General features: G+C 48.3%; 1 protein-coding gene across 1 annotated transcript; it reads right to left on the bottom strand.

Annotated features, from left to right (window-relative positions):
- Positions 1 to 7740: 7740 nt before the first annotated feature.
- Positions 7741 to 11332, bottom strand: LOC109765691 (WAT1-related protein At1g44800). Its single transcript, XM_020324474.3, has 6 exons — positions 10296 to 11332; positions 9449 to 9511; positions 8954 to 9320; positions 8680 to 8841; positions 8422 to 8573; positions 7741 to 8313 (listed from the first exon to the last, which is right to left on the bottom strand). The coding sequence occupies exons 1-6, from the start codon at positions 10487 to 10489 to the stop codon at positions 8070 to 8072; spliced, it is 1182 nt and encodes a 393-aa protein (XP_020180063.1). The 5' UTR covers positions 10490 to 11332; the 3' UTR covers positions 7741 to 8069.
- Positions 11333 to 12479: the final 1147 nt, after the last annotated feature.

Genomic DNA, 12479 nt, shown 5'->3' with positions numbered 1-12479 from the left:
GAACAGATTTCTGTGATGAACTACTTTCCAATAAGGGAGCAGGTACATTTACCTCATAAAGTTCTACTTTCCTCCCACTCACTTCTTTTGAGAGAAACTCCTTCTCTAGAAAGGATCCATTTTTAGCAACGAATGTCTTGCCTTCGGATCTGTGATAGAAGGTGTACCCAACAGTCTCCTTTGGGTATCCTATGAAGACACATTTCTCCGATTTGGGTTTGAGCTTATCAGGTTGAAGCTTTTTCACATAAGCATCGCAGCCCCAAACTTTAAGAAACGACAACTTTGGTTTCTTGCCAAACCACAGTTCATATGGTGTCGTCTCAACGGATTTAGATGGTGCCCTATTTAACGTGAATGCAGTTGTCTCTAATGCATAACCCCAAAACGATAGTGGTAAATCGGTAAGAGACATCATAGATTACACCATATCTAATAAAGTACGGTTACGATGTTTGGACAGACCATTACGCTGTGGTGTTCCAGGTGGCGTGAGTTGCAAAACTATTCCACATTGTTTCAAATGAAGACCAAACTCGTAACTCAAATATTCTCCTCCACGATCAGATCGTAGAAACTTTATTTTCTTGTTACGATGATTTTCCACTTCACTCTGAAATTATATGAACTTTTCAAATGTTCAGACTTATGTTTCATCAAGTAGATATACCCATATCTTCTCAAATCATCTGTGAAGGTCAGAAAATAATGATACCCGCCGCGAGCCTGAACACTCATCGGATCACATACATCAGAATTTATTATTTCCAATAAGTCAGTTGCTCGCTCCATTGTTCCGGAGAACGAAGTCTTAGTCATCTTGCCCATAAGGCATGGTTCGCAAGCATCGAGCGATTCATAATCAAGTGATTCCAAAATCCCATCAGCATGGAGATTCTTCATGCGCTTTACACTAATATGACCTAAACGGCGGTGCCATAAATAAGTTGCACTATCATTATTAACTTTGCATATTTTGGCTTTAATATTATGAATATGTGTATCACTACGATCGAGATCCAACAAACCATTTTCATTGGGTGTATGACCATAGAAGGTTTTATTCATGTAAACAGAACAACAATTATTCTCTAACTTAAATGAATAACCGTATTGCAATAAAACATGATCAAATCATATTCATGCTCAACGCAAACACCAAATAACACTTATTTAGGTTCAACACTAATCCCGAAAGTATAGGGAGTGTGCGATGATGATCATATCAATCTTGGAACTACTTCCAACACACATCGTCACCTCGCCCTTAACTAGTTTCTGTTCATTCTGCAACTCCCGTTTCGAGTTACTACTCTTAGCAACTGAACCGGTATCAAATGCCGAGGGGTTGCTATAAACACTAGTAAAGTACACATCAATAACATGTATATCCAATATACCTTTGTTCACTTTGCCATCCTTCTTATCCGCCAAGTATCTAGGGCAGTTCCACTTCCAGTGACCATTTCCTTTGCAGTAGAAGCACTCAGTTTCAGGCTTGGGTCTAGCTTTGGGCTTCTTCACGGGAGCAGCAACTTGATTGCCGTTCTTTTTGAAGTTCCCCTTCTTCCCTTTGCCCTTTTCTTGAAACTAGTGGTCTTATCAACCATCAACACTTGATGCTTTTCTTGATTTCTACCTTCGTCGATTTCAGCATCACGAAGACCTTGGGAATCGTTTCTGTTATCTCTTGCATATTATAGTTCATCACGAAGTTCTAGTAACTTGGTGATAGTGACTAGAGAACTCTGTTAATCACTATCTTATCTGAAAGATTAACTCCCACTTGATTCAAGTGATTGTAGTACTCTGAGCACATGCTCACTAGCTGAGCTATTCTCCTCCATCTTGTAGGCAAAGTACTTGTCAAAGGTCTCATACCTTTCGACATGGGCATGAGTCTGAAATACTAATTTCAACTCTTGGAACATCTCATATGCTCCGTGGCATTTCAAAAAACGTCTTTGAAGCCCCGATTTTAAGCCGTAAAGCATGGTGCACTAAACTATCAAGTAGTCATCATATCGAGCTTGCCAAATGTTCATAACGTCTGCATCTGCTCCTGCAATCCGTCTGTCACCTAGCGGTGCAACAAGGACATAATTCTTCTGTGCAGCAATGAGGATAATCCTTAGATCACGGATCCAATCCGCATCATTGCTACTAATATCTTTCAACTTAGTTTTCTCTAGGAACATATCAAAAAATAAAACAGGGGAGCTAAACGCGAGCTATTGATCTACAATATAGATATGCTAATACTACAAGGACTAAGTTCATGATAAATTAAAGTTCAATTAATCATATTACTTAAGAACTCCCACTTAGATAGACATCCCTCTAATCATCTAAATGATCACGTGATCCAAATCAACTAAACCATGTCCGATCATCACGTGAGATGGAGTAGTTTTCAATGGTGAACATCACTATGTTGATCATATCTACTATATGATTCACGCTCGACCTTGCGGTCTCAGTGTTCCGAGGCCATATCTGCATATGCTAGGCTCGTCAAGTTTAACCCGAGTATTCTGCGTGTGCAAAACTGGCTTGCACCCGTTGTATGTGAACGTAGAGCTTATCACACCCGATCATCACGTGGTGTCTCGGCACGACGAACTTTGACAACGGTGCATACTCAGGGAGAACACTTGTACCTTGAAATTTAGTGAGAGATCATCTTATAATGCTACCATCGATCTAAGCAAAATAAGACGCATAAAGGATAAACATCACATGCAATCAATATAAGTGATATGAAATGGCCATCATCATCTTGTGCCTTTGATCTCCATCTCCAAAGCACCGTCATGATCACCATCGTCACTGGCGCGACACCTTGATCTCCATCGTAGCATCTTTGTCGTCTCGCCAACTATTGCTTCTACGACTGTCGCTACCGCTTAGTGATAAAGTAAAGCAATTATATGGCGATTGCATTTCATACAATAAAGCGACAACCATATGGCTCCTGCGAGTTGCCGATAACTTTGTTACAAATCATGATCATCTCATACAATAAAATATAGCATCATGCCTTGACCATATCACATCACAACAAGCTCTGCAAAAACAAGTTAGACGTCCTCTACTTTGTTGTTGCAAGTTTTACGTGGCTGCTACGGGCTGAGCAAGAACCGTACTTACCTACGCATCAAAACCACAACGATATTTCGTCAAGTTAGTACTGTTTTAACCTTCAACAAGGACCGGGCGTAGTCACACTCGGTTCAACTAAAGTTGGAGAAACTGACACCCGCCAGCCACCTGTGTGCAAAGCACGTCGGTAGAACCAGTCTCGCGTAAGCGTACGCGTAATGTCGGTCCGGGCCGGTTCATCCAACAATACCGCCGAACCAAAGTATGACATGCTGGTAGTCAGTATGACTTGTATCGCCCACAACTCACTTGTGTTCTACTCATGCATATAACATCTAAGCATAAACCTGGCTCGGATGCCACTGTTGGGGAACGTAGTAATTTTAAAAAAAATCCTACGCACACGCAAGATCATGGTGATGCATAGCAACGAGAGAGGAGAGTGTCGTCCACGTACCCTCGTAGACCGTAAGCGGAGGCGTTATGACAACGCGGTTGATGTAGTCGTGCGTCTTCACGATCCGACCGATCCAAGTACCGAACACACGGCACCTCCGAGTTCAGCACACGTTCAGCTCGGTGACGTCCCACGAACTCATGATCCAGCAGAGCTTCGCGGGAGAGTTCCGTCAGCAGGACGGCGTGATGACGGTGATGATGATGCTACCGACGCAGGACTTCGCCTAAGCACCGCTACGATATGACCAAGGTGGATTATGGTGGAGGGGGGCACCGCGCACGACTAAAAGATCAATGATCAACTTGTTGTGTCTACGGGGTGCCCCCTGGCCACGTATATAAAGGATGGAGGGAGGAGGAGGCCGGCCCTCATAGGGCGTGCCCAACTGTGGAGTCCTACTAGGACTCCCTAGTCCTAGTAGGATTCCACCTCCCACATGGAATAGGAAAAAGGGAAGGGAGAGGGAGAAGGAAGGAAGGGGGCGCCCCCCTCCCTAGTCCAATTCGGACCAGTCCATGGGGAGGGGTGCAGCTACCCTTTGAGGCCTTTGTCTCCTTTCCCGTATGGCCCATTAAGGCCCAATACGAATTCCCGCAACTCTCGGGTACTCCGAAAAATACCCGAATCACTCGGATCCTTTCCGATGTCTGAATATAGTCATCCAATATATCATTCTTTATGTCTCGACCATTTCGAGACTCCTCGTCATGTCCCCGATCTCATCCGGGACTCCGAACTACCTTCGGTACATCAAAACACATAAACTCATAATACCGATCGTCATCGAACTTTAAGCGTGCGGACCCTACGGGTTCGAGAACTATGTAGACATGACCGAGACACGTCTCCGGTCAATAACCAATAGCGGAACCTGGATGCTCATATTGGCTCCCACATATTCTACGAAGATCTTTATCGGTCAAACCACATAACAAAATACGTTGTTCCCTTTGTCATCGGTACGTTACTTGCCCGAGATTCGATCGTCGATATCTCAATACCTAGTTCAATCTCGTTACCGGCAAGTCTCTTTACTCGTTCCGTAATACATCATCCCGCAACTAACTCATTAGTTGCATTGCTTGCAAGGCTTATTATGATGTACATTACCGAGAGGGCCCAGAGATACCTCTCCGACAATCGGAGTGACAAATCCTAATCTTGATCTATGCCAACTCAACAAGCACCATCGGAGACACCTGTAGAGCACCTTTATAATCACCCAGTTATGTTGTGATGTTTGGTAGCACACAAAGTGTTCCTCCGGTATTCGGGAGTTGCATAATCTCATAGTCATAGAAACATGTATAAGTCATGAAGAAAGCAATAGCAATATACTAAACGATCAAATGCTAAGCTAACGGAATGGGTCAAGTCAATCACATCATTCTCTAATGATGTGATCCCATTAATCAAATGACAACTCATGTCTATGGCAAGAAAACTTAACCATCTTTGATTCAACGAGCTAGTCAAGTAGAGGCATACTAGTGACACTCTGTTTGTCTATGTATCCACACATGTACTAAGTTTCCGGTTAATACAATTCTAGTATGAATAATAAACATTTATCATGACATAAGGAAATATAAATAACAACTTTATTATTGCCTCTAGGGCATATTTCCTTCACAAATACCATTGTCCTATATATGAATCTTTATCTCTCGACCATTTCGAGACTCCCCGTCATGTCCGTGATCTCATCCGGGACTCCGAACAAACTTCGGTCATCAAATCACATAACTCATAATACAAATCGTCATAGAACGTTAAGTGTGCGGACCCTACGGGTTCGAGAACTATGCAGACATGACCGAGACACATCTCCGGTCAATAACCAATAGTAGAACCTGGATGCTCATATTGGCTCCTACATATTCTACGAAGATCTTTATCGGTCAAACCGCATAACAACATACGTTGTTCCCTTTGTCATCGGTATGTTACTTGCCCGAGATTCAATCGTCGGTATCCTCATACCTATTTCAATCTCGTTACTGGCAAGTCTCTTTACTCGTTTCTGTAATGCATCATCCCGTAACTAACTCATTAGTCACATTTCTTGCAAGGCTTATAGTGATGTCCATTACCGAGAGGGCCCAGAGATACCTCTCCGATACTCGGAGTGACAAATCCTAATCTCGATCTATGCCAACTCAACAAACACCATCGGAGACACCTGTAGAGCATCTTTATAATCACCCAGTTACGTTGTGATGTTTGATAGCACACAAGGTGTTCCTCCGATATTCGGGAGTTGCATAATCTCATAGTCAGAGGAACATGTATAAGTCATGAAAAAAGCAATAGCAATAAAACTAAACGATCATTATTCTAAGCTAACGGATGGGTCTTGTCCATCACATCATTCTCTAATGATGTGATCCCGTTCATCAAATGACAACACATGTCTATGGCTAGGAAACTTAACCATCTTTGATTAACGAGCTAGTCAAGTAGAGGCATACTAGGGACACTCTGTTTTGTCTATGTATTCACACATGTATCAAGTTTCCGGTTAATACAATTCTAGCATGAATAATAAACATTTATCATGATATAAGGAAATATAAATAACAACTTTATTATTGCCTCTAGGGCATATTTCCTTCATGGACGACATCTAGGGTGACGGATTGGGACCGGTGGCGAGGATGGGGAGCAAGCATGGTGGGCGGAGAGTGCTCGAACGCGGGAAATGGTGGAGGGAGGCGGGAGGAGGGCGAAGGGTTTGATGAATTTGCTGCAAATTATAGTAGGGTAGGCCTGTCGGGTCCGACGTGGTGGAAGCACCCAGGCCTCCCTATATTCTTCCTACATTTGGGCTGGATATGAGGGTGCCGGTTAGCCTGGGCGTTTGTAGCCTATCTGGGTTGGGTTTTTGGTCGGTCACTGACCGAGCCTTCCGCCCGAGTGTTTGAGGGGGATTTGGGGGGCCCGGCCATAGATGCTCTTACCCAGGCTTCTTTACGTAATAACATTGTAAAAGTAAAGAAGACGCAGAAGCATCGTGCACTGACCAAGTAAGTGACCACGAAAGTAAAAAACGAAAAGGCGTCGTTTGTGCGTGTGTGCGTGGCCAGAGTCCAAAGGCGCAAGCACACGAACAACGCGCACGTAGCTAAGCTAATAAGCTGCCCCAAGGGGGACGACCCGTAGCTCTAGTCGCTAGCTAGACCCTGCAATAACCCGGCACCGGCACACATGCATGCGTGCACACTCACGCAACGCGCCGCTTTTTGTCGCGCAAATGTGTCATGCGTGCATGCCAAAAACGACGGCTCGACGGCGACGGGACACCGCCCCCACCCCCACCCCCACCGCATCGCGCGGGCGCGCGCCTACGCACGCAGTCACGTCCACCCGATCGATCGAGACTCTTCTACACTTCTGGATCGAGCTGCATGCATGTGTGCCCGATACCGCCGTGTGCGTGCATTTTTCCACGGACGTACGCAACGCAACACACTTCGTCGTTCCGTTGCAGATCGGCAAAGCCATCTACCACATCACGATCGATCAGAAAAGGCGTCTCTTTTCTCAACTCGCCACACACCGTATCTCTTTTCCGATTACGTCGATCGTCCTGCATGCGCCAAAGGGCCCAACCAACAAGAGTAGTGATGATCTTCGTCTTCTTCTGCCACCGGTACGTGCTTTTCTAGGCCATATCCCCGGCTTAGAAATCACAACTGGCGAGTAGCGAGCGAGCACTATAGCCTACAGGCGACTAGCTTATAGGAGTTTTGTCCTGCACGGCCATGATAATAGAGAGAGATAAGACGATCGATCGTGGACGTACGACAATTAGTTGCCAGCAAAGCCGGGCCGATGCTCGTATCGGCGTCAGCCGGCACTGAGCTAAAGACACGAATTATTCCTGCCGGAAAGAGGCGCCAAAGGCTGCCTGCATGCACAAGGGAAAGAAAGGCAGACGGCGACGTGTGTAGATTCAAAGGACGCCACCTTTGGGATACTGTTGGATTCCATGCCAGGGAACACGGCGCACGAATCAAGTAGGATCAAGTAGTAGTGTTAAGCTACTAGCTAGTTGCTACAACAAGAGTACTACTTATTGATTATTGCACACACAGGAAGGACACGGCACTTTGCTTTCCTCAACTGGAGTTAGTGTTAGGAGTAGTGGGCTATAAAGACGAGTGATCGGTGCTCAGTTGAATCGAAAGTAGTCGTTAATATTGATTGATTCCACATCTCTTCGATAGCAGAGCGAAGCAGGACTACACATGCATGCGCGTCATAAGCAGGTCCAATGATCAAAGTTACATATGGTAGTAGCTAAAGAGTAATAAGGAGCTCGTAAATTTATGTGGTCGCTCAAAGTCAAAATGCGAAATCAAAATAAAGAAACTAGACCGTGGATCGACACATGCAACTTCCTTTCTGCATCACACGTAGAGCAGATTTCTTGACCATACACGAGACCGAAGAAACGCACGTAGTACGTACGTGGGCGCACGCGCGAGATGCCGCCTGGTGGTCGCTAGTGGCAGATCGCGCCCTTCACCGCCGGCGTCTCGACGTCGTGGGCGACCTGGCCGCCGTTGACGTGCCTGCCGCCGTTGGTCCCGTTGGTGCCGTTGGTGCCGTTGCCGTTGCCGTTGACGGAGGTGAGCGGCAGGGCCAGCTTCTCGGCGACGGAGTGGACGGGCTTGTCGATGATGTCGTTGCTCTTGCCCCAGATGAGGGAGTAGAGGCCCAGCACGATGATCGCCGCGCCAATCACACTGAGATGAGAACCACGAGATTATTAGTTAACCGATTACTCCTGCAGCGATTGCGACGGGTCTTATCTTAATTAATATCAAGAGAGTTTACTGATGAAACGTAATCACCTTCCGAGAGTGGTCTCTTCCTTGAGGATGACGGAGCCGAGGACGGCGGTGATGATCATGCAGAGGGGCTGGAAGGCGGTCACGAACACCGGCCCGCGCGTCTCCGTCACGATGCCCTGCACGAAGAAGGCCACGCCGGAGCACACCACGCCCTGCATGCGAATGCGCATAATTCATCCATTAGCTCGTTGATAACTGCTCTAATGGGGTCGACTGGCCGGCTGCATGCATGCAGCTTGACTGGGGGGCACTGCTTACCGAGTAGACGACGGTGAAGAGGCGGGTGTCGAGGCCGATGACCCACGCGCTCATGTCGTGGCGCTCCGCCACCAGCGCCATCGAGCCGTTGATCCCAGTGCCCATCGCGCAGATCAGCGTCGTCAGCGTCAGCGCCGCCGGGTAGCTGTTGAGCGTGTTCGACTGCATGCATGCATTTGTGAGCGGCGCAATTAGGTACGGACGTATGCAAGGGAACAAAGCTACTAGCTGCTGCTGCCATTAATGGCGTCCGGCGTGGCCGGTGTGAGCGTACCTGGAGGACGAAGAAGCCGGCCCAGGCGACGCAGCTGGTGATGATGGCGATGGTGCCCTTGAGCCAGGTGGCGCTGCTCTGGGCGGCGGCGGCGGAGGCGGCCTGGTCGACGTGGTGGGCGCCCCTGGCCCACGGGAACTGCACCACGGGGCCGTGGTACATGATCATCAGCACCGCGCCGATGACGGTGCAGATGGTGCCGGCGACCTTGGCCTGGCTGTGGGAGCTCCGGAGGCGGAGCTTCTCCATCCGCAGGACGATGGCCATGATGAAGGTGACGGCCGGCAGGATGTTGACCAGCGCCGACGAGAAGCTGGCCGAGGTCAGCTTGTTGCCCACGTAGTACAGGTTCTGGTCAAGCACAGGCCTGCAGGTTGGGAACCCGCGAATATTGTTAGCTAGTAGCACAGTAATGACTGACAGCTGGTTGTAGTTGTACTACCACAACTGTAAATAAAAACAGTACTAGTAAGTAAAAGCATGCATGGCACGTACTCGAGCAGCGCCAGCCCCAGGATCTTGATGAAGATGCGGAGTGTCATCTTGGGCCGTGTCCCCCTGCAATTTCGCAAGCACAACAGACAGTCAGTCGCTGTCGGCTACTACTACTCCATACAAGACGCCAAAGACAAGTTAGCAACGGCCAGTTTATCGTGCATGAAACGAAAGCACAGCTAGCTCAGAGCTGGGCATTAGGAATTGGCATCAAGCTAATAAAAGCTTTGCTTGCTTGAAAGAACACTAGTGCGGTTACACGCACACCACATAGAAGCAAAGGTTGTCGGGGTGCATGCATGTGTCGGTTGGGCATAGATTAGTCCAGAGGCGCCCTGACTCCTGACTGACCGATGTCACGGCCGGAAAGGAAAGGGGTCGAGAAAAGCCGACGTGAATGAATATACCTGTGGTTCAAAAAGAAAGACCTGGGCATGCATCGCTAGGTAGGATGCGATAGGTTTGCGCTCCTGGTGTCTCGCACCAGTGTGCAACTGTGCATCTAGTGCTTGATTACGTAGTGATTTGATTGAAACTATCTACTAGTGCGAACAGATAACATTGATAACCATTTTACTTTGGCTGATGATAATAATAAGTTAATAACTACACTTGGAACTGATGAGACAAAAACGAACTGGACTTCTGAAACATTGGTGTGGAAGCTAGGCTAGGCTACCCTGCCCCTTGCCCTTGTGCATGCGTGCGTGCATGCATGTAAAACTCTCTTCTCCGACAGAGTGCATGCAGGCAAGCAGTTGACATGCATGCACACGCAAGAAGACTAGATGAGGGTGGAGGAAGAAGCAAGGTAGAGATTAGGAGGTTGGTGGTAGCCAGTACGTACTTCTCGAAGAAGAGGGCGAAGGGCAGCATGACGAGCGTGGCGACGAGGTTGCGGTAGGTGACGAGGACGTAGTGGCTCATGCCGCGCTTGAGCGAGGCGACGGAGACGATGTACATCCCGGCGTACCCGATCTGCAGCAGGATCATCATCATGTACGGCTTCACGTCGTTCAGCACCTTCTTCCCCACGCCCATGGCTGCTCTCGCTGCCTTACAAACACACACGGAGGGTTGAGGGATGGATCGAGGCACGAGCGCACAGCTCTCACCACGTACTCGCACCGTGCGTGTGAGGCTGCGGCTCGGCACTCGGCAGGTGGGTGGCTGCTGAACTCCGACTGCGGTACGCGGCGATGGAAGATGAGCTCGCGGGCGGGGCAATTTATAGCGGGGTACAGGTCTGTGGGGGGTGAGGTCAGCCGGTCAGCTCGGCATGCATTGGCCCGCGGCGCGCACCACCCGTGCACAGTGCTCCTAGCTAGAGTATGTGCGTGCTGGTAGGAGTAGGAGGAGTTGGTGTGTGTGGTGTGGTGTCGACGGAGACGGATGGATGGATCCCGAGTCACCCGTGCACCCAAATTTCTCTCTTCAATTTGATTAGGGCGCCACGAGCTCTAGCCTAGCGTTCGATGGATCGGCTCGGGGAACGTGGCCGGCCGGGCCGGGACGTGCGCGTCGACGTTGCCGATCCACTTCCGGCCCGCCTCCCCTGTCAGCTCTGCTCTGCTTCCTGTGCCGGCAGCAGGCCAGCAACGGAGGAGACGCCCGGCGGTACGAAATGCCCGCCTGGATGTCGTCACCGACGGCAACGGAGTGCCGACCCGCGACGCGGTCCGACGACGGTGCCAAGCATTTCCCGAAACTCTACTGGCTAGTCATCAATCAATGGGTTAAAGAGGGGGGAGTCATGGCAGCAGTAACTTCGCCCGCCAGGCCAGCTGGGTTCGAATTCTCATGTTCACGTAACGACGCAGAAATTAGTAGAAATGTGTGTTTTCAGAAAAGGGGCTTCATTCACTCCCGTAGCCGTATCGAGACGATAGCATGCTACCGTCTAGATACATCTGTTCGAGCGTCAATTAATATGGGGTGGAGGAAGTGGTTACAAGAGAAAAATATCCAACCCTCTGCTAGTACCAATAGACGATGCGCGCAACCAACAAATCCAAAGAACGAGAAGTTCAGATAAGTACAACAGAAGTTCGGACGCAGCCTAGGCGAGCTCTTAATAGTGGTGTCATAATAACAGAAGTTCGTTTCAGCCATCGTCGGTAGGTCAGGCCTAAACTGCCGCATGTACCGCCAAAATGAGCTTGTCGCATGTCAAACGAGTGACATCTTGGGATTCCCAAGATCGCACAATTTTTACATGTATGAATAATTCACAAAGGGTGGAAACGCCTTCTTTTTCGGTTAGATGTCACGCCTTCATTTCAACATAGCCAGCTGAATCAAACACCCCTGTCGTTACCAAATTGCAACGGCAAATATAGGTCTCACATGCTAAACAACACGATCAATACTTGGTCGCTTATCACAACACAACGATTGATGCATACTTGGTATATGGAAGACAAATAGTGGCAAAGGAGGTCTGGAGCCGGAGCGGACGGGGAGACGGAGAGGGCTAGAGCGGCGTGTGTCGACATTGTTTGTGTGTTGTGTACCATGTGCACATGTGCACACAGAGGGAGTGAGTCAGAGAGATCGAGCATGAGGGCTAGGTCAGGAAGAGGGTTGCGGTTGTTGGTTAAGTAACTTAGATGAGTCCATGGCCAAGGGTTGGGTCTTTAGGGTTTGTTTGGGACTAATCACATGGTTTGCGTCATTGTCATGTGGGGTCTATCTGTCAGATGGGTATCCATCAAGTATCCATAGGGTAAATTCTAAATCTATGTCAGACCCGTAAGTTCGGGAGTATCCACGGGCCTCAAAAATTCATAAGTAGAAAATGTTCTCCAAGCCCATGTCCAGTATACCGGATACCCTCAAGTACTCGCATCCATGGATAATATTGTCATCTTTAACCATGTGGTCTACTTATACTCAGAGGCCATCCCCTCGGTGAGAATTTTGTCATGCACTGCATCCATCATCAATCTCCGTTAGTTCTAGTGCCTAACTGATATGAGTACCGGTGTATACTATGTGCCACACGCAGTTCGTCTTTCACACAAACACACGC

Source organism: Aegilops tauschii, chromosome 7 (assembly GCF_002575655.3).
Source record: "Aegilops tauschii subsp. strangulata cultivar AL8/78 chromosome 7, Aet v6.0, whole genome shotgun sequence".
Taxonomy (NCBI): Eukaryota; Viridiplantae; Streptophyta; class Magnoliopsida; order Poales; family Poaceae; genus Aegilops; species Aegilops tauschii.
This window is presented reverse-complemented; position numbering and strand designations above follow the sequence as displayed.